A 24,188-nucleotide genomic window follows, 5' to 3' on the forward strand; every position below is an offset into this window, starting at 1 on the left:
CGCTCCCGCCGCGTGCCCCCCTTGGCTCGCTCCCGGCCCCTCTCCCGGGGCTCCCGCTTTTCTCGTGTTTATCCCCGTGTTTTCCTTAGCGGCCGCAAGAGTTATTTTAATTTTCTCAGGATATTAAATAAAGGCGGCGGGGGGAGCTGCGGCGGGGGGCCCCACATTCCTCGCCCGTTACGGAGCGAGCGGGGTTCGATAGGAGACGACGATTTGGGATGGCGCCGACATCAGAGCCACCGCAGGGCTGGCGTGGCCTCGTGGCGTCCCTCGGACCCCCCCAAACGCGGCTGATGGGGCAGCGAGACAGGAAAAAAGGCGGTGGCGGCGGATGGGGGGTCCCCGGTGGGGTTGGGGGGGTCGCTGGATGGGGTTGGGCTCTGTGGTTTGGGAGGCTCCGGGCGGTCGAGCCCTCGGTGGCCGCCGGGCCGGGGTTTGGCTCCGGGACGTGGCTCCCTGCCCTGCTTGGCACTGGCCCACCCACGGCGAGCAGGGCTGCAGTTCTGGGGGGAAACCCCGAAATCGGCGAATTTGGGTCGGGGAGGATGTGGCTGGCTTGGGGGGCTGCATGGAGAGGTGGCACTGCCACTCTGAATCCCCCCGGGAGCCGCCCTGGGACAGCTCTGCGTGGCGGCGCTGAGCTCCGGCCGCTCCATTGCCGCCTCCGTGCCTCAGTTTCCCCGCCCCGTGTCCCCCTTTCCCTGGGGACAGCTGGGTCCTGGCCAGCCCGTGGCCACCGTGACTCACCCGGGGCTGGCACGGGACCTGCTGCCACCCCTGTCCCTGTCCCTGTCGCCCCGCGGGGCCCTGGTGCCAGCAGCTGCCCCCCCCCCCCCCGCTCTGTGCTGGCACTGGAGCTCGTTTCCGCCTCCTGTTGCCTTTTTCCGTGGCTTTTTGGGTTTTTTTTTTTCAGGAAAAGCCCCAAACCAGGGCTGAGCGCATCAAAGGGCTGGCGGGAGCCCAGGGCAGGGGGAGGGGGAGCGCAGCGGGGTCCCCGCCAGCCCACAGCGCCCAAAATTGGGGTGTCCTCGGGGACACGTGGCCCTGCCGCGTGCCTGCTGCTGCCACGTGGGCCCTGGGATGTGGCCGGGGGGAAACTGAGGCACGGGGCTGTGCACACGCGTGTTCCCGTGCACACGATGTCCCTGGGAGTGGGGACGCGGCTGCTGGGGACACGCGTGGGCAGGGTGAGGCGGGCAGGGGACAATCCTGCCAGGCCCTGCTGGCTGTCCCTGAGGTTGGGGACATGAGGAGGGACATGGGGACAAGGAGACATGGGGACAGGGTCTTGGGGACAAGGAGACTGTGGGGAGCACAGGGGACAGGGTCCTGGGGAAGGGAAGAGGCACAAGATACAGCACCCCAGGGGCTGAGGACAAAGGGACAGCCCAGCTTGTCCCCAACCCCGCCGAGCTCCTGCCGCACCCAGAGAGGGGGGGCACAGTGACCCTGAGCAGGCCCGTGTGCCCCCCCCGTGCCTCAGTTTCCCCTGGAGCCCTGCAGGGAGGGGGAAGCTGAGCACAACCCTGTGATGAAGCCGCCCAGCCTCAGCCGCAGAAGGGGCCCGGCTCCACTCTCAATCTTTTATTGCTTTTTTTCCAGGGGGGCAGGAGGGGCAGGCAGCTAAAAAAAGTGGGGGGAGACACGTTACATGAGCGCTGATGAACCAGGCCGGGGGAGGGGAGGGGGGCAAACCCTGTCCCTGAGTGCGGGGCGTGAGGCGAGGGCTGGGGGGCAAGAAGGGCTGGGGGAGGTGGAAGGGAAAAGAGAAAAGGGGGGGGTCTCACCTTGACACCCCCCCGTGAGCCCCAGAGCGCTCGGAGAGCCCCCCCATAATTTAAGACATAAATTAGAATGGCTAACTAGGAGCTGGGGAACTGAGGGGGAGGGGGCTCGGGGGGAGCAGCACCCCGTAATAAATATCCCCAGCGGCGAGGAGGAGGAAGACGAAGATGAAAGCGGAAAGGCTCAAATCTCCAACAAACTGCCGGCCTCGGGGCTGCCGCCGTCCTTGGCGGGCGAGGCGGGCCGGGGGGACGCGGGGGGCTGCTCGGCGCCGGGGGGCGGCTTGGGCGGGCCGGGGTCGGCGTGGGTCTTCTGGTGCTTGCTGAGGTGGTCGCTGCGGGTGAAGCGCTTGCTGCACAGCAGGCAGGTGAACTTCTTCTCGCGCGTGTGGGTCCGGACGTGGCGCTCCAGCTCGTCGGAGCGGGTGAAGCGCTTCCCGCAGAAGAGCCAGTTGCACACGAAGGGCCGCTCGCCCGTGTGCCAGCGCAGGTGCGCCTTCAGGTGCGAGGCTTTGCCGTACACCTTGCCGCAGCCCGGGATGTGGCAGCTGTGCACCGGCTTCCGCCGCGACCCCGCCGGGCCCCCGAGCCGCTCCAGCTCCTGGCAGTTGGGACAATCGCACGCCGGGCGTCCCCCCAAGGAGCCGCCGCGGGGACCCTTCGGGGTCTCGCCGGGCGCGGGTTTGGGGGCGGGGGGCGCCGCGGGGGCGTTGCTGTAAGGAGGGGGGTTCAGAGCGCCGAAATCGGAGCCGTAGGTGGGCAGAGGGGGGCTGAGGGCGGGCTGGCCCTGCAGCGAGCCCTGCAGCCCCTCGGCGCCCGCCGGCCCCCCCAGCCAGCCCCCGTTGGGGTGCACATCCCACCAGGACGGCGCGGCGGGCCCGGAGCCCCCCGGCAGCCCCCCGCCGATGCCGCCCTTGTACCAGGAGCCGTAGGGGTGCGGCATCTCCAGCGAGGGGTACACGCCGGGCAGGCACTCGCTCGGGGGGTGGCCCTTGGCCGCCACCACCACCGGCGCCCCCAGCACCTCCTGGGCGCCCGAGGGCGCGGGGAAGGGGTGCCCGAAGGGGCCGTAGTCGGGGCCGTAGGGGCCGGGGGACGCCTGGGGGCTGGCGGACGGCGACAGCAGCCCCGGGGCGCTGGGGAAGGCGGCGGCGTAGGAGTCACCCATGGCTGCGGCGGCGACAGCGGCGACCCCGAGGCGTGGGGGGCGATGTCAGCGGGGGCTCGCGGCCATGGCACTTGGCAGCCTGTGGAAGAGGGGAGCGGGGCTTGAGGGTTCCGACGGGCACCGTGTGCCAGGGGGTACCCGTCCTGGGGGTCAGCACTGGGGTGTCAGCTGTACTGGGGTGTCAGCCCAACTGGGGTGTCAGCTGTAACTGGGGTGTCAGCCCAACTGGGGTGTCAGCCCAACTGGGGTGTCAGCTGTACTGGGGTGTCAGCTGTAACTGGGGTGTCAGCCCTGCTCTGGGACACCCAGCAGCACCCCCAGTCCCACGGTTCCCACCACCCCCAATGCTCCCAATCCCCTGTGCCTCAGTTTCCCCCCACAGAGTTGGGGCCACCCCATCACCCCCAGCCCAGCATCCCCCCAAAGGGGCTTCTCCGGGAACTGCTGTGGGGTTGTGCTGGTGGCAGGGCCTCCCCCCACCCCCAATCTCGGCTCCTTCTGCCTTTATGGCCTTTTAATCGAATTATGCTGTGGCCTCCCCCTCCCCGGGTGACTTCCTCTGCTTTTATACCCGTCATGGCTTTCAGCTGCGCGGGCTGGCCCGGGGTGTCGTGAGCTGGCCCTCACCTCCATCACCCCCACCATTCCCTTTATTTTAATTATTTTATTTTAAATTAATCTCTTCACCCACTTTGGTGCATTTCCACTTTGGCTTTTTTGTTTGTTTGGGAGTTTTTTAGGGTGTTCCCCCCTCGCCCCCCTTTCTTTTTTTTTTTTTTTCCTTTTTTTTTTTCCGTGGTTTTTGCGCCTATTTTTACGCCGGCCCCGGCCGTGGCCGCAAGCGCGCTCCCGGTTTTCCAAGGATAACAAGGGCCAGGCCTGTGCCCCGGGAACGCTGCCCTGCCGCGAGAGCCGAGGTAATTAAAACCAGGGCGAGCGGCAAACGGAGGCGCACGCTTAAAATAGTGTCAAACTCCCATAAATCAGCTCCGCTTGCGCCGGGAAATTAAGGAGCAGGGAAGGAGCCCCGGGAGCTGCGGGCTGAGCGCCGCACGAGGGTGACAGTCCCTTTGTGGCTGGCTTGGGGATCCTGACCCCTCCCAAGTCCCCTCACGGCCTGGGGAGGGGTCCAGCCCCTGCTCTGGGGGTCTCCAGTCCCAAATTCTGGGTCCCAAATTCCCGGTCTCTTGTCACTGACCACCAGTGTCCAGTTCTTGATGCTCAGTTCCAGTTCCCCATTCCCTGTCCCCTTGTCCCCCACTGCCTGGTCCCCTAAGTACGCAGTTTCTTGGTCCCCAAACCCAGTTCTTGTCCCCAGTCCCAATCCCCAAACCCCATCCCTGGTCCCCAGTCCCCGGTCCCTAGCCCCAAGTGTCCCCACAGCCCTTGCCTCAGTTTCCCCCACCCTGTCAGTGCCACCCCCTGTGCCCTGAGCCCGAGGACACCTGGGCCTGGCTCCTGTGCAGTGGCGCTGTCCCCAGCCAGAGGGACACTTCAGGGTGACAGTGGCACTCGGCACCATCCCCTGTCCCTGTTCCCCCTCTGGGGATGGCAGGGCAGTCCCTGCTGGGGCGGGGGACACACGTGTCCCCCAGCACAGGTACCGCAGGGGGATGCTCAGGGCCCACACAGGTCCCTGTCCTTGGGGGGGCCCCATATCCCAGGGGGCTCCCCCATCCTGGAGCGATTCTGCCACTCTGTGGGTCCCAAATGCCGGGGTCCCTCTCCCGAAGCAGGGATCCTCCAACCCAGAGGGGGATCCCCCACCCCAAAGTGCCCCTGTCCCTCGAGGGGGATCCCCCATTCCAAAGGGTCCCTGTCCCAGAGCAGGGATCCGCATCCCAAAGGGGGATCCCCCACCCCAAAGTGTCCCTGTCCCAGAGGGGGATCCCCCACGCCGTGTTCCTCTCTCCCGGCTCCCGGTGCCGGGGCAGTGCCCCCATCCCGAGGGGTCCCGGGGGTCCTTACCGGGATGCCGGGGGTGGGTCCTGCCCGCGGGGCTGCCGCTGTCGCGCTGTCGCGCTGTGCCGCTGTCCCGGGATGCCGGTGTCCCGGGATGCCGGGGCTCGCTGCGGAGGGAGGGAGGGACGGGCGGAGAGGGAGGGACAGGGAGGGACGGAGCACCGCGGCCGCCGCCCGCCCCGCTGTGCCGCTGCGGCGGGGCTGGGCCGGGCCGGCACCGGGGCCGGCAGCGGAGCCCGGCCCCGAACCGCCCCCAGCCCCAGCCGGGGGGGCCGGGGGAGCGCGGCGAGGGGGGCAGGGGAAGGGGAAGAGGAAAAGGAAAGGAGGAAGGAAAAGATGAGAGACGGGAAAAGAAAGAGAAAGGGAGGAGAGAAGAGAAAGGGGGGGGGGAAGAAGGGAAAGCGGGAAAAGAACAAGGAATTGGAAGAGGGAAATAAGGTAGAGAGAAAAGGAGAGAAAGAAAAGAGATGAAGAAAGGAAAAGGGAGGAAAGGGGAAAGGAAAAGTTGAAAAGGAAATGAAAAGGGAGGGAAGAGGAAAGAAAATTAAAGAAGGAAATGGAAGAAAATTTGAAGAAAAAGTTATGAAGGGAGGAAGATGAGGAGGCTGAGAGCTGGAGGAAGGAGGGGAGAGAAGGGACAGGGACCAGCGTGGGGAAAAGGAAAGAGAAGAGTGGGGAGAGGGAAAGGAGGGAAAAGGAAAGGAGAAGAGAGAGGAAATAAGAGGAGGGAAAGGAGAAAGAGGGGGAAAAGGGATGGACAGCAGGAAAAGGAGGAGGAAGGGGCTGGGAAGGGGAAGAGGATGAATAGGGAAAGGGCTGGAGAGGGGAGAAGGAAAGAGGGAATAGATGGATGCGGAGGGGAAGGGGGACAAAGGGACAAAGCAGGACGGGACAGCTGGGGCACCCAGAGGCTCGTGACCCCAGAAGGTGCCAGGATGGAGCAGGGATGGGGATGGGGACAGGAGGGGACAACCGATGGGGATGAGAGGGACGTGGGCTGGAGCTTCAGGAATGGGGTCAGAGGTGTGAGGATGGGGACAGGAGTTGGGAATGGAGCGGCGATGGGGCTGGAGGGACCAGGGATGGGGGTCAGAGCTGGGTTCTGCAGGAACAGAGCTGGGGTCAGGAACAGGGGACATGTGCAGGGGGACAGGGACACACGAGGCTCCGGCGATAGGGCTGGGGACACCCCTGTGCCTCAGTTTCTCCACATGAAGGAATTGTTCCAACTGCTCTTTTACCCCCCCTTCCCCTCCATGTTTTAAAATTGCATTATTCCCCCATGGTTCCCGTTTTCTCCTCGCCTTCCCCGTCGCCGTTTCCCCCGGCCGGAGCCAGCGGGGCCCTTTCCCAGCCCTGAGTCAGGGCTTTCCGCTCCGCAGCCGCCGGCGCCGCCGAGGGCCACAACCGCCGGCCCCCCCTCGCTGGGGCTTCCACTGCCCGCAAACTGGGAGCAAACTGGGACGGCCACTCCAGCCCTCCTCCTCCTCCTCCTCCTCCTCCTCAGGCAGCCCGGCGTGGGCTGGGGGGGCACCCGTGGGTTTTTGGGGGGTTTCACTCCCACCAGCTCCGGCTCACGGGGGGTTCTGGCGCTGCCCGAGCGGCCGGGCTGGGCCGCGGGTGTCGGTTGGGGCGGGGGTCTCTCCCCGGCTCGGGGGCGGTGGGGACCCCCCCGTGTGCCCCGGGACCCTTCAAAGCGCGCGGGGGGGCGGCGGCGGGGGCTGATTACAGGGCGGCGCCGGGCTCGGCCGCCCACGGCCCCGCGGCCGCGCCGGGCCCCCGCAATTACCCGGTATTTATACCCGGCCGGACGCCGGGACCTCGCCAGCGCGGGGGGGACACGGAGCGGGGGGGCTCCGGCCGCGGGCAGCCGGCCAGCCACCGTCCGTCCGTCCGTCCGTCCGTCCGTCCGTCCGTCCTCCTCTCCATCCCTCCTTCTCTTATCTCCGTCCCTCTCTGCCTCATTCACCCCATCCATCAGCCTGCTCAGGAGCTGACACGAATTTGAGGGGGCTCAGCCCCTCTGCCCCAAATCTGGGGGATCTCGGCCCCACCATGACACGAGTTTGGGGGCTCTCAGCCCCCTGAGATGAGTCCGGGGGTCTCAGCACGACAGAGGCTGCAGGGCTGGAGGTGTCCCTGTCCCCACCGCGGTCCCCAGGGCCAGGAACGCCCCCAGCCCAGCGCGGGGGTCCCGGCAGTGCTGTCCCCCCGATCCCCCGGTGACGGCGGGGGCACCGCAGCCCCTCGGGCTCGGGGGGAGGAAGCGGAACCGGCCCCGGGTGCCCCCGCGCCCCCCAGCCCTCACCTGGCGCGGGGTCCCCACGTGTCCCCCCCGGCCCGGCCCGGCCCGGCCCGGCCCGGCCCCGCCCGCCCTCTCCGGCCCCCGGATGTTTCCCTTGCGGTCGGAGGCCCCGAAATAGCGCAGCCCCCGCGCTGGGTGCGCCGGCCACGGCCGCCCACGGGCCCCGCGGGACCGGGGGGGCCTGGGAGGCTCCGAGGGCTCGGAACGGGGCTGAGCCCCCCCAGCACCACCCACGGGGGCACCCCGGTGTTCGGAGCCCCCCCCAGCATCACAGAGGTGCGGGACAGGGAGGGTCGCGGGGCAGGAGGAGCCAGGGGACGTGTGGGGACATGGGGACGGATGGGAGCCAGGGACCTGCAGGGACAGAGGGGCGCCCGGAATGGGGCTGGGGGCTCCCCACCCACGGGGAAGCCAGGGCAGGGTGGCCCCAGGGCTGAGCTGCGCCCACGGCCCCGGTGTTTCCTCCCACCCTTTAATTATCCCGGAATTATCCCTGGAAATAACCGCGGGGGCCGGGGGGACACGGGCAGCGAGCCCGGACGGACCCCGGCGGGGACAGACGGAGCCTGGGCCGGCCGGACAGAGCCCGCGGGACAGCGGTGCCCCTGGGGGGACACGGGGGGCCGGGGGGGACAGGGCGGTCCGTGCTCCCCCCGTGTCCCCCCCGCCATGTGGCTCCCATTGCGCTGCGGTGCCGCAGCCACATCAGAGCGGCGGCAGCGGCGGCGGCGGGGGCGGCACCGGGGCCCGACCCCCCTCCCGCTGCTGAACGACCCCCCCCGGTTGCCGAGAGGGCCCCCCCCAAGCTGCCACCGTGCCCCGCGTCCCCTCCAAGCTGCCAAAGATCCCCCCATGCAAATCTGGGGTATCCCAGGGGCCCCCCAAGCCCAGGGACCACCGCGAATTGTCCTGGGACCCCCCCCCCCCCCCAAAGCTGCCAGGGTCCCCCCGGGCCCTGTGACCCCCCCGGTCCCCCCGCCCGCCGCTGTCCCCGGGCCGGTCCGCCCTGGCTCGCGCCGCGCTGCATTTCTGCGGTTCCCAACCCAAAATTGCTGGGAGTCGCCCGGCGTCGCCCTGATTCCTCCGCGGCCGCGACCTGCCGGGGGGGGACCCAGAGGGACAATCGGGGGGTGGCAGCGGGGGTGGCGCACCCCAGGCTGGGCCCCCCCGGCTCGCCCCAGTGCTCCCAGTTTGCCCCAGTCCAAGGCTGAGGGTTCCGCTGTCCCCGTCCCGTGTGCCCTGAGAGGCCAGGGGGAGGTGGGGACAGGGACACGGATGGGGACAGGACAGGCTTGGGGACAGCAGCAGAAGGAGCAGGGACAGTGACAGGGCTGGGGACACGGGACAGGACAGCACCCTGATGTGAGCACCCCGGGGACAGGACACGGGTGAGGACAGGGCTGGGGACAGAACAGGGCAGGGATGGGGGCACTATTGGGACAGGACAGGGCGGCTTTGGGGACACTGCGAGGGACACTTTTGGGGGCAGGACAGGGTCAGTGACAGTGTTGGTGACAGTGTTGGTGCCCTGGTCCTGCCATGGCGGGTGACAGGACACGGTTGGTGACACTGTCAGTAACACTGTCCGCGACAGTCGGTGCCAGTCGGTGCCCGGGTTCCGCCGTAGCGGGTGACAGGACACTGTCGGTGACACTGTTGTGACACTCGGTGCCAGTCGGTGCCCGGGTCCCGCCGTGGCGGGTGACAGGACACTGTCGGTGACACTGTTGTGACACTCGGTGCCAGTCGGTGCCCGGGTCCCGCCGTAGCGGGTGACAGGACACTGTCGGTGACACTGTTGTGACAATCGGTGCCAGTCGGTGCCCGGGTCCCGCCGTGGCGCCCCCGCCAGGCGGCAGCAAAGCCGCGGGCCCGGGGGTGGCACCGCCCGGCCGCGACCACCGGGGGGCGCCCGGGAACGCTGGGGAGGGGTCCCCGTGGGGGGCAGTGAGGGGTTAATGGGGGGAGGTCTCGTGGTGGGGGGAAAATGAGAGGTTAATTGGGGGTGTTAATTGGGGGAGACCCGATGGGGCTTTGGGTGCTGATGGTGGGAGTCACTGGATAGGACAAGGATCCTGCTGGGACTGACGGGGTGAGGGGGTTTAAACGGGGGGGTCTAACGGGGGCAGGTCCTGCCGTGCCCCCCTCGACCTGCCCAGCCCAGCGCAGCCCCGGGGCTCAAGGCGGTGACAGGACCGGGACACTCCCGGTGTCCCCCAGCCCTGGGGCAGGGCCTGCTGGGCCCTTTTGCCCCCAGGTGCCACCACTGCAGGTGACAACGGGACACTGAGCGACTCCAAGGGTCTGGGGAGAGCAGGACAGGGACGGGGGGGACAGGGCAGGGTCAGGACGGGGACAGAACAGGGACAGGCTGTCCCCAAGCCCCTTCGGGTGCGGGGGCGAGGCCGCGGGGCCTTCCCGGGCTGCGGGGCGGGAATTGGGCCGAAAACACCGGGAAATGGGAAGGTCACGGACGGGGGGGCGGTTCTGACGCTGGAAAGCGAAACGAACGCCACTGCGTGTCCCTTGCTGTCCCCTCCCTGGAGTGTCGCTGGCCGCGGTCCCCGTTCGCCCCCAAACCGCTTGTTTTGATGTGAAATGAAGGATTTGGCCCCCAACCCGCAAATCCCGCAACGCCCCCAAACTCCCCAAGCCGCGTTCCCGGGGCAAGGGCGGTCCGGGCTCCTCGCTGTGGCGCCCGCCGTGGCGAGACAGGGCTGGGCGATGTCGTGACAGGCTCTGGGGTGTTCACACAGCGCCGCGGACCCGCGAGGACGTGTCGCACCGCCATGGCGGCTGTCGTGACACGGCCGAGCCGGCTTGCGGCATGGAGCGGGGACTCAGGGAGGGAAGAGGCCGCACGTAACCCGCGGTACCGAGGCCGAGGGGAGCCCCGGGAGTGCCCGGGGGAGCCCGGCCGGCTCGGAGGGAGTCGAACGCAACATGGCGCCGGCTCCGCCATTCGCCGCGCCGTCCCCCCAAGGGCGCAGCCCGGCCGCTGGCCCCGCCTCCCCGCGGCGCCCATTGGCTCGTTTGAGACCGACCGGCGCGCTGATTGGCATCGAGCCGCGCCGCGGCTGCCGCCTCCGCGTTGGGATTAGTCGGCGCTACCATCAATATCCGCTCCTCTCCCGCCCCGCGGCGCGGCCCGCGCTGCTGGTTGGTGCTGGGCGCTGCCAGTTTCCGCCACGCCCCGCCTCCCGCGCTCCATTGGCGGCGGCGCACGTTCATCACACCGCGGCCCGCGCCGCCGCGGCCGCGCCCATACGGGGTCTCCCTGCGAGCCCGCGCGGGCGCCGATTGGCTGAGCCGCCGCCCGCCCCCTCCCCCCCGCGCCCCCATTGGCCACCGCCCCGCCGCGCTCCCCCTCCCCCACGGGGCGGGGCGCCGGGGGCGGGGCCCGCCCGCCTTCCTCTCCCCCCGCGCCGCACCGCCCTCTCTTCCCATTGGCCGCGCCGCCCGTCGCTCCGCGGCCCGCGCGGCGCCCATTGGCTGCGGGGGCGGCGGGGGCGGGGCGCGGGGCTGCGGCCGCGGAGCGCGGCCCCTCCCTCGGCAGCCCCTCGGCGGCACCGGCGGGTTCGGCCGCTCGCCCGCCCGCGCCCCCGCCCCGCCCCGCGCGCCCGGCCCGGCCCCGGCACCATGAGCGGTAAGGACGGGGCCGGGGCCGAGCGCCGCGCGGGGCCCCGGGCACACGCAGAGGCGGCGGCGCCCGCCCGCTCGGAGGGGCCAGAGGCGGCCCCGCCCCGCCGGGCCGGGCCCCGCCGGGCCGGGCCTCGCCGCGCCGCGCCGGGGGGACCTGCCGGGGGAGGGACCCGGGGGAGGGGGGAAGGCCTCGGGGGAGGGACCGGCGGCCGCGCCGGGCAGGGCTGGAGCGGAGGAGGGGGCGGCGGGGAGTGATGGGGAGGCCCCGGGAATCGGGGCTGGGGGCGGCGGGGGGGGGGGGGGCGAGCTCCCGGGGGATCGGGCGCGGAGATGGCGGGGGAGGCCGGGGGGGTGGGCGGCTGCGAGCGCAGGCACCGGGGGGCTTTCCCCCGTTCCCGGGCACGGCGCCCTGCGGGGGCGGATGCGGGGCCCGGGAGCGGGGGGGCCGTGCGAAGGAGCGAGCGGGCGGGGGGCGCTCCGCGTCCCCTGCCCGGGGCAGCTCCCGGTGCGGGGCGCTGGGGGCGAGGGCAGCAGCGGGGGGCGCTGCCCCGGTGGCCGGCGGAGGATGAGGAGGCTCCTGAGCGCTGGGAGAGGAAGGACTCGGTGGGAGCGGGGACCCCCGCGCCGGGGGTGGCGGGAGGGGCGGCCCCGGGCTGGGCGTCCCGCGGCCGGACCCGCGCGGGGGAATCCCGGGGTGGATCCGCGGGAGGTGCGTGCCCCGGGCCGCGGGCAGGGCGAGGGGGAGGCCCGGGGAGCGCCTCGGCGGGGGCCAGGGAGTGTCCCGGGCGGCCGGGGAGGAGCCGCGCCTGGAGCAGGGCCGGGTCCTCCCCCCCTGTCCCGCTGCCAGTTCCTCCTTGGCAGCTCCCCGCTCCTCGCAGCCCCTTCCCGGCCGCGCCAGGAGCGCACGGGCCCCCCAGAGCCAGCCCGCCGTGTCCCCTCCGGGCCTGCCGAGCCTCGTGCCGCTGCCCTGCCCCAAAATGTCCCTAACCGGGGCTGTCACTTCCCTCCCGCGCAGACCAAGAGAGCACCGAGGAGATGTCGGCTGTGAAGCCCGACAAGGGCGAAGGCGACGCCAGCAGCACGAGCAGCGCCGGCGGTGGGGAGGCCCAGGTGAGCGGGGGAAGGATCGGCCCCGCTGGCCCCGAGGATCCCGTGGCAAAGTCCAGGCCCGGCCGAGCTGTTTGCTGGGCCCAGGCAAGCATTTCAGCAGGGCAGGAAGAGGAGGGTGAGCGCTGCCAAGCAGCGCCCGTGGCTTCCCCGGCTCTCCTCGGAAACAGGCAGTTCGCCTGCTCCCCTGACACCACGGGCCCCTGGCCCTCCTCCAGCTCGGGGAGCCCAGGAATGAGCCTCCTTCCTGGGGGTTTGTCCTGCCTCAGGGGGATTCCCCGCCTTGGGGGTGGAGGAGCCCTCTTCTCTCTTGGCTTTCCCGGGCAGGCTCCCTCCCAAAACGCTTTTCCGTGTGGGTTCAGGCTGTCCCGGCCTGACAGCCTTGTGCCTGGCAGTTGTATTTTTCCGGCTGTGGGTGGGTTTGTTCAGGAAGGAGTGTTTATCTTTTCCGAGTACGCTCCTCCCTGTTTTCTCTTACTAAGTTGTTCTTTTTTTTTTTTTTTTTGTTTCCCCGTTTGGTTTTTTTTTTTTTTTTCACTCCGGGCCTGCCCCTCGGGCCTCCTCCCACCTCCGTAACTCCTCCTCTCTCGTCCCCAGGAGTCACAGCCGTCCCCGCTGGCCCTGCTGGCAGCCACCTGCAGCCGCATCGAGTCTCCCAATGAGAACTCCAACAGCTCCCAGGGCCAGCAGGGCGGGAGCGGCGAGCTGGACCTGAACGCAGCTGCTGCCCAGCTCACCCAGTCGGCCAACGGCTGGCAGATCATCTCGGCGGGCTCCAGCACCCCCACGGGCTCCAAGGAGCCGGGCAGCAACGGCAGCAACGGCGGCGACGCCTCCAAGAGCCGCCCGGTCAGCACCGGGCCCTACGTGGTCACCTCGGCGTCCGGCCTGCAGAACCAGCAGGTGCTGACGGGCCTGCCGGGCGTCATCCCCAACATCCAGTACCAGGTGATCCCCCAGTTTCAGACCATCGACGGGCAGCAGCTGCAGTTTGCCACCACCCCGGCGCAGGTGAACGTGCAGCAGGATGCCTCGGGGCAGCTGCAGATCATCCCCGGCTCCAACCAGCAGATCATCACCAGCCGCGCGGGCGGCAGCAACCTCATCGCCATGCCCAACCTGCTGCAGCAGGCCGTGCCCATCCAGGGCGTGGGGCTGGCCAACAACAGCCTCTCCGGTCAGACCCAGTACGTGGCCAACGTGCCCGTGGCCCTGAACGGCAACATCACCCTGCTGCCGGTCAACAGCGTGGCCGCCAGCCTGGCCCCCACGTCCCAGACGGGCACCCTGAGCAGCTCGGGCTCGCCGGACAGCAGCTCCCAGCCGGCCACCTCGGGGGCTGCCAGCAGCTCGGCCAGCACGGCCACGTCCCAGGCCAGCTCGGGCGCCTTCTTCACCAACGCCAACAGCTACTCCACCACCACCACCACCAGTAACGTGGGCGTCATGAATTTCTCCACCAGCGCCACGGTGGGCACCAACGTGCAGGCGCAGACCCCCCAGAGGGCCAGCAGCGTCCCCAGCTCGGACTCTCTGCAGACCCCGGTGTCGGGGGTGGCCCTGCAGCCGGGCCAGCAGAAGGAGGGCGATCAGAGTCAGCAGTCACAGCAGCAGCAGCAGCAGCAGCAGATCCTGATCCAGCCACAGCTGGTCCAAGGAGGGCAGACAATCCAAGCCCTCCAGACCACCCCGCTGTCCGGCCAGACCTTTGCCACTCAAGCCATCTCCCAAGACACCTTGCAGAACCTGCAGCTCCAAGCCGTGCCCAACTCCGGGCCCATCATCATCCGCACGCCCACGGTGGGTCCCAACGGGCAGGTGAGCTGGCAGACCATCCAGCTGCAGAACCTGCAGGTGCAGAACCCGCAGGCGCAGACAATCACGCTGGCCCCCATGCAGGGCGTGTCGCTGGGCCAGACGGGCAGCACCAGCACCACGCTGACCCCCATCGCCTCCCTGCCCAGCGGCACCGTCACCGTCAACGCCGCCCAGCTCTCCTCCGTGCCGGGCCTCCAGACTATTAACCTCAGTGCCTTGGGAGCGTCCGGGATCCAGGTGCACCAGCTGCAGGGGCTGCCCCTGACCATCGCCAACGCCCCCGGTGAGTGCTCGGCTGCCCGCCAAGGAGAAACGCTGGACTCGGCCCGGCCGGGCTGGGCGTGGTTGGTGTCAAATAGTGTTGGTGGCCGGGGTGGGGCTTGTGCTGGCCCTGGGGATGGAGTATGTTGATCACCAGGAGACACTAAAGGCCTTTTTGGGGAGTTTAAGTCTTGGAAATAAAGGGAGGAGTTGGCAGTGGGGGCAAAGTGGAGAAGAAAGGGGACTCCTGGTTCTGTGCCACTGTCCTGCTCTGGAGGCCACCCAGGAGCCTCGGGTCAGGGATGGGCTGAGGACCCGAGTGCAGCTCGGCTCCTTGGCTGAGCCTGCAAGGAGTCATGGCCATAAAACACAGGGATTAACTGAAAAGCCCGAGAAAACAAACACAGTCACGGAGCCGCGGGGAATTTCCTCCCAGGGGCGGAAGAAAGGGCTCATTAAGTGTCTGGGTGCAGGACAGCGTGACCTCAGCGTGGCCCAGCCGGTCCCGTGGGCACGGGCACCCTGCTCGGATCCCCAGGGATCCACCCCACCGTGTCCCACGCCTGGGAAAAGCAGGATGTGGAGTGTGGGAGCTGAGCTGGAGCCTGCTCGGCCGCTGCCGCAGGAGGGATCGGCTCTGGGAACGCTGTCCACTTGCTTTTCCACTGTTTTCCTTGGGGGTTTTTTTCCGGTTTTTTTTTTGTGTTCTGGCTCTGGCTAAAAGGGGCTGTTGCTGGATTTAGTCACAGTTGAGAGGCAGCAGAAAATGTTGCTCAATCCAGCCCGAGCTTCCCTCTCGCGAGAGGCGGCTGCTGCTCCCCCGGGCTTGTTTTGCAGCATTATTTTGGGCTGTTGCTACAGCAGCTTGGCTCGCAGGCAGGCCACGGGTCACTCTAGCCTGGGGATTAGCCTGATCCTTGGATTTCCCGGAGCGCAGGGACCCGCGGGGGCTCCCACAGGCGGGGCTGGCACCGGGGGGACACACGGGTGACCTGCAGGGTCCCCTCGGTGCCATCCCCGCACCAGGGGCGGCTCCTGCCCGGCCAGGGCTGGTTCCTCGGGGCTCCCGGGCTCCTTCCTTGTTTTGAAGGCGCTGCAGAGAGGCATGGGCGAGCCCAGTTCCTGTATTCGTGCCTGGCTCTGCCCTCGGAGGTGGAACAGGGAGGAACGTTCTAGAGACCACCCATGCAACCGCCTCCTCCTCTTTCTCCTCCTCCTTCTTCTCTCCCTTTTTTTAGCTCAGCAGCTCTCAGCCCTTGATCTGCCGTGGAGAATTCCCCAGCAGCAGCAGCAGCAGCAGCAGCAGCGGGGCCTCGTGGCTCTGTCCCCAGCCCCGAGTGGCGCTGGCACTGTCGCTGTGACACAGGGACATTTTTACAGGAAAGCCCGAGCAGGGTTCAGAGCGGTTGTTTGGGGAGCCCCAGCTCGGTGGGATGGTCCGGGAGGCTCCTGGGGTGGAATGGGGAGAGCTGAGGCCAGCACGGAGCGTCCTGGCGCCCGTCCAGGGGCAGGGTTTGCCTCCAGCTTTTCCCTGGCCGTGTCCCTCAGACGTGGCAATGGGTCCCTTTGTCCCCCAGGCACCACCAGCCCCTCTCCAGGGGGAGCTGAGCCCCCCAGGCCTGTGTCCCGCCGGATCCGAGCTCTGCCATGGGAATTTGAGGGAGGGATTTGTTCCCAACGCTCCCCAAATCCCTGAGAGCTTTCCAAGCCTCCACGTGCGCTGGAATTTTCTGCTCGAGGCAAGGAGTTGGGAAGGGTTTTTGGAGCAGGAAAAGCTCCTCTGCTTCCGGGGGAGGCAGATGGAAAATGAGCCCTGGCTGGGGAGGGACTGGGGCTGCTTTTCCTTGGGTTTGTGCTCCTGGGGAAGGAGGAGGTGCCCAGGCAGTGCCACCTGGGCTGGCAGTGCTGCGTGTCCTGCCCCTTCCAGAGGGTTCTGTGTCCCCTCCTGAGCCCCAGGGATGGGGGGCTGTGCCTCCCAGCCCCTCGGCTCTGTTGCCAATGAGGTTTTCTCCTGGTTTTTGACAGGGAAAAGATCCCTCAGGGAGAAAACAACACCTGAAAAGGTCTTTAAAGCTCGGATTTTTTTCTTGCTGGGTGGGATGCAGAGCCCAGCTCTGTGCAGGTGTGACTCTGTGTTAATGGGGTGGCTCAGGGGCTGTTTCCTCCTCCTGCCTGGCCGGGCTGGGAAGGAGCAGAGGCAGGGGCAGGTCTGTGGCCGCCGGGGGTGGCATGTGGGCAAACAGGCTCTGCCTCCACTGGCTGTGCCCCTGGGGAGGGCACCCAGAGCCAGCCAGGGGGGATTTCCTCAGCTGGCAGCACCCCAAAACCCTCCTGGGGTGGGATGGGGTCTGGGGCTCAGCCAGGGGCTGGGACACCTCAGAGGGGTCCAAGAGCCACCTCAGTGTCACCCCAGCCCGCCCAGGGAGGGGACATCCTGTGTGAGGGGGATGATGGTGGCGATTTTGTGACATCGCAGTTTCTCTTCCTCTTTTGCCCTAGGGAGGGGCTGTTCTGAGCTCGGTGTCCTTATAGTGGCTCTGTCCCCATGTCCTTGTCCCTGGCAGAGCCCTGCTGTCCCCACGTCCTGTCCCAGCCCTACCTGGCTGAGGAATGTGCTGTGTAAACAGGTGACCACCAGGGAGGTCAGCACTGGAATTAAACCCCCTTGTTTTGGGGGCACTCAAGGGATATCCCTCCTTTTGGGATGTTTGATTCCAGGGCTGGATGGAGCTGTTGGGTGGGGTTGGGATTTTCTGGGCAGCACGAGCTCCCTTCCAGCTCCTTGGGTGAGGATGTGGGGGAGCTGGGCCGTCAGGACCATCCCTGGTGGGCGCAGGAGCCCTCGGCAGCGTGTGCCACGATCCCCTCGTGGCTCCCTGCTCCAGGGCCCTTCCCAGAGTCGGGCCGTGGCACAAAGCCCCGATTGTGTGCTGTTTGCTGGTTTTTAAGGGCAGCCTTGTGGCAGGGCCTGGGTGAGGCATCCCCATGGCACGGGGAGGGGAGGAGGGAGCCGAGCCTGCCGTGAAGTGACGCGCGGCCCTTGTTTGTCTCACCGCAGCCGTGACATCACGGCACAAACCGGCGCATTGTGAAACTTCCTGCTCTGAATCCCGGCCAGGCTGGACTTTACATCCCCTCTGGCTTCCTGGGCTGACCGCCATCCGTGTCCTTCCCTGGAGGCTGACACGAGCCCCCAGAGAGCGCCGGGTTTGCCTGGGAGGAAGGGGAGCGCTCCCGGCAGAGCTTGCCTTGTGCCGGCTGTGTCTGGCTGAGGTTGTGCCCCACACACGGGCCCCATGGAGGGGACAGCCTGTTGGTGCTGGGCCCCATGGAGGGGACAGCCCTGCTGCTGCTCCTTTTGCTGTCCCTGCTGCTGCTCCGGGCCCGGCTCGGCGGGGCTGGGAAGGGCTGGCGGCCGCGCCGGGCCGGTCGGACGGGTCGGGCGTGCGGCACCCGCCCCGTGACTCCTCCCGGGAGAGGTCCCGGCTCCAGGCCCGTCTGCTGGGCCCTGATCTGCCTTTTCCTTTTATCTGGGCCAGCCCCAGCCCTGCTGGAGCCCCGTGCTTATCGCCCCACACGGGAGGCCCGGCCTGGCTCCCGGCTTTGGGGGAGTTTCCGCGTGGCTCCTCGCCAGAGCGTGGGCTCCCACCTCGGCCCGGCCGGCAGCCTCCAGACGGCTCCTCATCCCCTGCCACCCCATCCTGGGTTAGATCCTGGGGCTGATACAGGCGTCAGTTCCTCCTTGGGATCAAAAACTTGGGATTTGTGGCCCAGGAAAGCTCCCACTCCTGGTTGCTGTGAGGGAGAGGCGCGCAGAGGCTCGGGTGAGGTGGGAGCCGCCGGCTGGGGTTCCCCACCTGGGGAATTACCTTTGCCTTGGAAATTATTGGAATTACCTTGCAAAAAGCCATGCATTTGCCTCCTGCCACAGGGATTTCTGCCTGGCTGGCAGGGGTGCCGTGGTGGGAGCTGCCTGTGCTGCAGGGTGAGCTGCTCTGGGTGCTTTCACGCCAGCCAAGGCAGGACTGGAGGCTTCATCCCAGTTTTGTGACCATTCGGGCAGGGATTTGAAGGACAGAGGAGCTCTGTCTGTCAGTGTGCAGCACAACAGAGGCATTTGGCAAATCCCGGGGGATTCAGGGATCTGGCAAGGTGGATGATGAGGTGATTCCCTGCCTCAGCTCTGTCCCCTCCCTCGCTCCATCGGCTCCATCCCAATTTATCCCCTCTCCAAAGGAAGGGTCGCTCATGCTGATGCACAGAAACCTCCAGCAATTACAGGAGCTGCCCAAGGAGTGGCCTCTGGAGTCATCAGAGTCCAAATTAAAGCCCAGTTACTCACTGGGCTGCAGCTTCCAGCCTGCCCCATCCCCTGGTTCCCTCTCCACGGCCCCGATCTCCAAGGAATTGCTGAGCCAGAGCTTGGCTCATTTACATGGATGAGCTCCTGGTGCAGATTAACTCGTTTGGCAAACCAGGGAGGGAATCAGATGGGAAAAAACCAAGGGGACATCGTTCCAAAGCCACTTTGTCCCTTTGTGCAGCTCTTTGGTGTGTCTGGAGCAGCTGGGGTTTGTTCTGGGCAGGGCAGTGACCCCAAAAACCAGGCAGGAAATGGGGAGAACTCGAGATGTGAGCTAGAAAATGTGGATTTTGGAGGTGTTTTCAGGAACACACCCGTAGAGGTTGGGGCTGCGTGTCCCCGGGTTTTGCTTTTCTTTATTTTCACCCAAAAACTTCCTCGTGCCAGGAAGCCACGTCGTGCCTGGTGCCAGCTCTCCCCCCTCGCCCTCTGCCCAGGCACAGCTGCCAGAGGTGCTCAGTTTGCACAATCAGCCCCGGTCTGTCGGTTTTGGGTTTTATTTCCTGCTCTTCCCCTAAAAATGAACACGGGGTCTGTTCCCCTGCCTGAGGCTGGCCGGGGTGGGTGTGAGAGCTGCTCCCTCCTCCCTGCCGGGCATTTCTCACCTCCTGGTAGTTTGCTAAATAAAGCAAACAAGCCCCAGCTTTTTCCTGCACAAGGAGCACCTTGTCTGCAGAGAATCCCCCAGCCAAGATTCCGGGGTTTGGGGTTTTTTAGTGGGACACCAGAAACTGCCCCGTTCCTGGGGGGTCTCAGAGGTGGAGCTGGGCCAGGGGCAGCTCCCCTCGCCTGCCTTCCCAAAATCCCTCTTTTCCCCCAGGCTTTTTCCAGGGATTAAACCTCCTCTTGCTCTATTAATAATGTATTTTTGAGGGCTTTGCTGACCCGAGTGTGGAGCCTCCGGGGAAGCTTTAGTCTTAGTAGGGATGTGCATTAGGGGGGATAATAAACGTGAATTATCCTCTCTGCCCACTTTTCCCCTGAACCTGTCGTATACCAGGGATTTCAGAGCTCCTGCTTGGGGTGGGATGATCCCTGCAGGTCCAGGATCTGCTGCCCTGGGTTTATGCCTCACTGAGAGGCGGCCACAGATCTCCCGCAGCACGATTTGGGTTTGTTCTGGCCAAAAGGCCAGAAGACACTGTGTAGGCTTTTGCCTCTTGGAGGATTGAAGCCATTCCAAGGCATCCTAGCTGGGTTCTCCCCTGCTGTATTTCTGGGGAAAGAACTTGTGTTTCTCCTGGTTTGGGATTTTTGGAGGGGAGAGAAGTTGTGGGTTTTTTTTTTTTTTTCCTTTTATTTTTTCTTGCTTTTATTTTTTTTTTTAATTTCCCCAGCAGCTCTTCCCATCCGGGGAAGTCTCTAATCCGTGGCTGGAGCACAAAGCTGTCGGTGCTGGCTTAGGGAGCTTACAAACCCCTCCCAGGCCGGCTGCGTGCAGGGCTGTGCCTGCAGACACGTCACGGAGCTGCAGGGAGGGCCTGGGGAGCTCCTGGGATCCTGGGCGGCGTGGCACCGAGGGCCAGCCTTCAAACCGTGTCACCTTTGCAGGGCACATTTCCTGCCCAGCACTGCCGTGCTGCCCAGCGGCTGGCTGAGGGGACAGTCCTGGGGACGCCTGGGGTGCGTGTGCCAGGTGACATCCTGGCCACTCCTGCTTCCCCAGTGTGTGACAGGGCCGGGCTCTGCCCCTGGGGCTGTCTGGGGCTCTGGGCGTCCCCGGCAGGCCAGCTCTGCCCTTCCCAGGGAACCTGGATCCCTGCGGGCTGGGGGCAGCCAGCCTCCCACTGCCTCTTCTCCCCGGTGAGAGAGGAGCCTCAGGCTGTGCTGGGAAGCTTCAGCTGGGATTTTAGGGAAGGTTTCTTCACTTTCCTGGTGGCTCCTGTCCCTCCTGAGCCCCAGGGATCTGCTCTGATGGCTCCTGAGCCCCAGGGATCTGCTCTGGTGGCTCCTGAATCCCAAGGATCTGTTCTGGTGGCTCCTGTCTGTCCCTGCTGAGCCCCGGGGATTTGCTCTGGTGGCTCCTGAGCCCCAGGGATCTGCTCTGGTGGCTCCTGAATCCCAAGGATGTGTTCTGGTGGCTCCTGTCTGTCCCTGCTGAGCCCCAGGGATCTGCTCTGGTGGCTCCTGAGCCCCAGGGACCCGTTCTGGTGGCTCCTGCCCCTCGTGGAGCTTTGCCCAGGCGCCACCGACGCCTGCTGGCACTGGCACCAGCAGGGACTGGGGAGGTTGCTCCTGCCAGGAATTCTTCCTCATTCCCAGCGCTGTCTCTGGGTTGTGAAACTCCCTCCTGGCACCTCCAGGCGTGCCCAGCCCGTGCCTCATGGGGCATTTGAAATTTGTCCCTCTCCAACCCCCCTGGGCTCCTGCCTCGGAGCTCCTGTGGGGAAAACCGGGATGGTAAAGGAAATTTCCCTGCCTGGCCGAGGTGCTGCTCCCAGCAGGGCTGCCCAGAAGGATCGTGGGCTGGGGTTTGGGAGTGCCAGCTTTGGAAAGGGCAGCCAGTGACCAGCAGCCCCAGGACAGCCCCACTGGCCTTCCTGCCGCCTCCTCCTCCTCCTCACTGAGCTGCTGGAGACAGCACCAGGAAAAGCCCCAGATGGGATTTTTGGGAATAATTCCTGCCTGGAGCTTCATTTCCCGGCCTTGGGAGAGCAACCCTGGAATGAGATAAAACCCCAGGTGTGCTTGTCTCAAACCTGCCACGTTCAGTGACAGCATGTCCTTCCTGTGAGGAAATTGGGGTGGAAAAGGTGGATTTGGGGCTGGAATCACAGCCCCTGGAAATAAATTAAAGACCTGGGCCAAAATGGGGGAAATGCGGAGGTCCAGGGGAGGCCAGGGAGAGCCCCAGGCCGGGGCATGTCAGGAAAGCCGAGGGAAAAGGGTGGGATTCACCTTTGGTTCCCAGTGAGGAGCCGCTGTAACGTGCCTGTCCCTTGCCTTGCAGGTGAGCACGGGGCCCAGCTGGGGCTGCACGGCGGCAGCGGGGACGGGCTGGGCGACGAGAGCACGGCCGTGGAGGAGGGCGAGACCAGCCCCGACCCCCAGCCCCAGCAGGGCCGCAAAACGCGGAGGGAAGCCTGCACCTGTCCCTACTGCAAGGAGGGAGAGGGCAGGTGAGGCTGTGCCGCCAGGAGCGCCCCATCCGCCCCCAAGGGCCTCGTTTCATGGGGTTATTTGGGTTGGGAAGGGTCCCTCAGATCGTCAGCTCCAGCTGTTCCCCCAGCCCTGGCAAGGCCACCCGTGTCCCCAAGTGCCACATGCACGTGGCCTTCTGGCTCCCCCAGGTCCTTTCCCAGCTTTGCAGCCCCAATTCCCCGTGTCCCATGGGGCTGTTGTCAGCCAAGGACAGGACCTGGCTCTCCCCAAACCCATCAGTCCCACAGGTCTGATCCTAGTCCAGCAGCTCCACCCCCGTATCCCTTGAAATTCCCCCAGGTTTAACCTTTCCCTTCCCGCAGGAGCTCTGGGGATCCAGGCAAGAAGAAGCAGCACATCTGCCACGTGCCGGGCTGTGGGAAGGTGTACGGCAAGACGTCTCACCTGCGGGCGCACCTGCGGTGGCACACGGGGGAGAGGCCCTTCATCTGCACCTGGGTGCTGTGCGGGAAGCGCTTCACCCGCTCCGACGAGCTGCAGCGGCACAAGCGCACGCACACAGGTGGGCCGGGGGGCTCCAGGGGGCTCTGGGCTGGCTGCTCTGGCTCGTGGGGCAGCCTCAGGGATCTGTGGAGCTGAAATTGCCGTGTTGGCCTTGAGCTCTTGGGGCTGAGAGCCCCTCCAGAGCCTGAGCATTCTCACAGGGAGGAACTTTTTCTCAAGGTCTCAGCCTTTTCCCAAAATTTCAACATCCTGGGGTGTTGGCTTTGATCTCTTGGGGCTGAGAGCTCCTCCAAAGCCTGAGCATTCTTGTGGGGAGGAATCTTTTCCCAAAATTCGAGCATCCTGCAGCGTTGTCCTTCATGTCTTCGCTCCGGGGCCTGACCCCTCTCTCAGAGGGCAGGACCCCCTCCCCAATCCCAGCCTTTTCCCAAAATTCCAACCTCCTGCAGCGTTGTCCTTCATGTCTTCGCTCCGGGGCCTGACCCCCCCTCTCAGAGGGCAGGACCCCCTCCCCAGTCCCAGCCTTCTCCCCTCCGTCCCTCACGGCACTGTCCCTCCCCGCAGGAGAGAAGAAGTTTGCCTGCCCGGAGTGCCCCAAACGCTTCATGCGCAGCGACCACCTCTCCAAGCACATCAAGACCCACCAGAACAAGAAGGGAGGCGCCGCCAGCGTGGCCATGAACGTCTCGGCCGTCCCCATGGACACGGCGGCCTCGGCCGAGGGCAACGGCGGCGCCACGCCCTCGGCGCTGATCGCCACCAACATGGTGGCCATGGAGGCCATCTGCCCCGAGGGCATCGCCCGCCTGGCCAGCAGCGGCATCAACGTCATGCAGGTGGCCGACCTGCAGTCCATCAACATCAGCGGCAACGGCTTCTGAGGCTTCTGAGCGGCACCTCCAGCACTGCCCGGCCGCCTCCTCCACCTGAAGGCCAGAGCTATATATATATTTTTTTTAAATTTTGGCTTGATTTCCCCCCCCTTTTTTTGTCCCTTTTTCCTCCCCTCCTCCTGCCTCTCCCCCCAACCCGAGGTCCCTTGGCGTCATCATGCCTTGGTCCTTTTAGCAAAAAAAACAAAAAAAAGCAAACAAAAAAAAGAACCCAACGACAGAAATACCAACAAAACAATACAAAAAAAAAAAAAAAAACCAAACACAAAAAAAACAAAAAAGAAAAAAAAAAAAAAAAAAAAAAAAAAAGAAGAGAAAAGATTCTATATTATTATTATATATATAAAAATATAAAATGTGTTCGTTTGAGAGAGGAGAGATGTTGCTGTGACCATGGCGTGGTCCCTTTGATGCCTTATCCTGGAGCAGGTCGGCCCCTCTGGGGCGCGCCGGGCGAGCCCGAGCTCCCCTTCCCTCCCCGACCCCCTTTCCCACCAGAGCCCCTGACCCCGCCCGGGCTGTCGGTGCTTTGCTTTGAGGTGACTCTGTAATTCCTTTGGCATTCTCGGGGGGAGATCCCGCTGGATGTTTCACCCTTGGACTCCCACTGCCCTCCCCTGCCTTGGCAGGTGTTGTTTTTATTTTTTTTTCTCGGATCTTGGTTTTTTCCAGTCGTTTTCTTGGCAAGGCTCCCTGTCCCGTGGGAGTGGAGTTGCTCCATGGGAAGGTCGTGGACAGAGGGGCTGGGACGCAGCCTTGGGGGGACAACTGGAGCCTCCTCGGGGGAGAAAAGTTGATTTTTTTTATTACAGCCAGCATTGGAATTAATAATAATTATAGTAATAATCGGGAAAAAGGAGCATCTGCGGAGCTCAGCCGGTCTGGAGCGAGGGGGAAGCACCGCAGGGACACGAGGGACACTCGAGGGTTTTGTTGTGGCACCGCTGGAGGTGGCTCCTGACAAAAAAAAAGGGAGCTGGAAACAGGGACAGTTTGGAGAAAAATCCCCAAAAAGGGTTTTGCAGGATCCTGCTCCTCCCGCCGGGGGAGGGCTCGGTCCTTTCCGTTCTTCCTCCCACACCCTCCTCTTCCTGCCCCAGCCCCGTCCCGGCTGCCCTGCCCGGGCTCGTCCCCAGCGGGGCTGTGGGTGCAGGGGTGGATCCCCAAAAGGAAATCTGGGCTTGTTCCCAGCAGCAGCTCTGGGGCGAGCCCAGCAGGGCCTGAGCGGGGCAGGGGCCCAGGAGGGGACCCACAACTTCCCTGCTCCTGTTTTGGGCTC

At 65.8% G+C, this 24,188-nt stretch overlaps 3 protein-coding genes across 4 annotated transcripts; 1 reads left to right on the forward strand and 2 right to left on the reverse strand.

The window, feature by feature from the left end:
• Positions 1 to 230: 230 nt before the first annotated feature.
• LOC134431208 (basic salivary proline-rich protein 1-like) lies at positions 231 to 656 on the reverse strand. Its single transcript, XM_063179197.1, has one exon. The coding sequence runs from the start codon at positions 654 to 656 to the stop codon at positions 231 to 233; it is 426 nt and encodes a 141-aa protein (XP_063035267.1).
• A 1,202-nt stretch (positions 657 to 1,858) lies between these two features.
• SP7 (Sp7 transcription factor) lies at positions 1,859 to 2,952 on the reverse strand. Its single transcript, XM_063179325.1, has one exon. The coding sequence runs from the start codon at positions 2,950 to 2,952 to the stop codon at positions 1,969 to 1,971; it is 984 nt and encodes a 327-aa protein (XP_063035395.1). The 3' UTR covers positions 1,859 to 1,968.
• Positions 2,953 to 10,825: 7,873 nt separating this feature from the next.
• SP1 (Sp1 transcription factor) lies at positions 10,826 to 23,133 on the forward strand. Of its 2 annotated transcripts, none has more exons than XM_063179410.1 (6): positions 10,826 to 10,865; positions 11,877 to 11,971; positions 12,566 to 14,069; positions 21,361 to 21,529; positions 21,875 to 22,074; positions 22,581 to 23,133. In XM_063179410.1, exons 1-6 carry the CDS (start codon positions 10,859 to 10,861, stop codon positions 22,895 to 22,897), a joined length of 2,292 nt encoding a protein of 763 aa, XP_063035480.1. In that variant the 5' UTR covers positions 10,826 to 10,858; the 3' UTR covers positions 22,898 to 23,133. The 2 variants fall into 2 exon arrangements, with proteins under 2 accessions (XP_063035480.1, XP_063035481.1); XM_063179411.1 differs by lacking the exon at positions 10,826 to 10,865 and adding an exon at positions 11,372 to 11,464.
• Positions 23,134 to 24,188: the final 1,055 nt, after the last annotated feature.

The sequence above is a fragment of the Melospiza melodia genome, chromosome 31 (assembly GCF_035770615.1).
Source record: "Melospiza melodia melodia isolate bMelMel2 chromosome 31, bMelMel2.pri, whole genome shotgun sequence".
Classification (NCBI taxonomy): domain Eukaryota; kingdom Metazoa; phylum Chordata; class Aves; order Passeriformes; family Passerellidae; genus Melospiza; species Melospiza melodia.

Excerpts from the sequence above, each read along its gene's own strand:
- LOC134431208 (XM_063179197.1), bottom strand. The coding sequence starts at position 656 with ATGGAGCGGCCGGAGCTCAGCGCCGCCACGCAGAGCTGTCCCAGGGCG.
- SP7 (XM_063179325.1), bottom strand. The coding sequence starts at position 2,952 with ATGGGTGACTCCTACGCCGCCGCCTTCCCCAGCGCCCCGGGGCTGCTG.
- SP1 (XM_063179410.1), top strand. Across the intron at positions 11,972-12,565 it reads CCGGCGGTGGGGAGGCCCAG|GAGTCACAGCCGTCCCCGCT; the intron begins GTGAGCGGGGGA and ends TCTCGTCCCCAG. Across the intron at positions 21,530-21,874 it reads TGCAAGGAGGGAGAGGGCAG|GAGCTCTGGGGATCCAGGCA; the intron begins GTGAGGCTGTGC and ends CCCTTCCCGCAG.